Source organism: Oncorhynchus keta, unplaced genomic scaffold (genome assembly GCF_023373465.1).
Source record: "Oncorhynchus keta strain PuntledgeMale-10-30-2019 unplaced genomic scaffold, Oket_V2 Un_contig_10944_pilon_pilon, whole genome shotgun sequence".
In the NCBI taxonomy this organism is placed as follows: Eukaryota; Metazoa; Chordata; class Actinopteri; order Salmoniformes; family Salmonidae; genus Oncorhynchus; species Oncorhynchus keta.
This window is the reverse complement of record NW_026277259.1, coordinates 1-979: the sequence shown is the minus strand read 5'-3', so window position 1 is coordinate 979 and position 979 is coordinate 1. Positions and strand designations below refer to the sequence as shown.

At 41.0% G+C, this 979-nt stretch overlaps 1 protein-coding gene across 1 annotated transcript; it reads left to right on the top strand.

The window, feature by feature from the left end:
- Window positions 1-71: 71 nt before the first annotated feature.
- On the top strand, window positions 72-940 carry LOC118383075 (mucin-5B-like; the record flags this gene model as incomplete). Its single annotated transcript, XM_052500526.1, has 3 exons — window positions 72-231; window positions 391-519; window positions 765-940. Coding segments are annotated over 3 exons (465 nt in total), but the record flags the coding sequence as incomplete, so codon positions are not given.
- Between the last annotated feature and the right edge of the window lie 39 nt (window positions 941-979).

Here is a 979-nt window from a genome sequence, read left to right as displayed (position 1 = left end):
CATCTGTAGTCTCTTCAACAAGCTGAGCAATGCATTGAATAAATAAATGATGGCTTAATGCATCTTCCTAAAAGGTGGACCCCACGCCATTCCATGATGCCTGTGTGAGGGACTCGTGTGCCTGTGACACTGGGGGAGACTGCGAATGTTTCTGTACAGCTGTAGCAGCCTACGCCCAGGCCTGTAACGAGGCAGGGGCTTGTATCAAGTGGAGAACACCAGATATCTGCCGTGAGTCATTTGCTTTGAGTGGGACAATTGATTGATGGATAGGTGGGATTGTTTAGCTACCGGGACAAAATACCAATTTATGATTTCAATGTGTAACTGTTCAATCAATCTTTTAGAACCCTGGTTCAGTTAAAATGTGACATGTTTTAATTTCACCAGCTCTGTTCTGTGATTTCTACAACCCTATTGGTGAGTGTGAGTGGCATTATAATCCGTGTGGATACCCCTGTATGAAGACCTGCAAGAATCCCTCAGGAACATGCTCCAGTCAGATCCCTGCACTGGAAGGTAACTAAGAGCCCTTCATAACAGCTTGGCCGTTTGATTTGGACAATTTACATTCCAAGTTGTTAAACAAATGTACAGTATAAAATATGGAATGACTCCTCCCTCCCTTGTTCATCTATACTGAAAACTAAATACAATATTTAAATATCATATCCATTACAGCTTTGGTGTTAGAACTAGATACCATGAGGATGATCTAATCTGTGCAGGTGTCCTGGAATAAATTGACTGTTTTTATCTTAAAGGTTGCTATCCAAAATGTCCTTCGGCCCAGCCTTATTTGGAAGAAAGTACCATGAAGTGTGTCAGTAAGAAGGACTGTGGTTGCTACGATGGAGATGGAACTCATTACAACGATGGAGAGGTTATACCTTCCAAGGAGAACTGTCAGACATGGTATGTTTTCAGATCAACATTTTGATAAATACATAGATACTGTATTTACATTACATAGGATTTA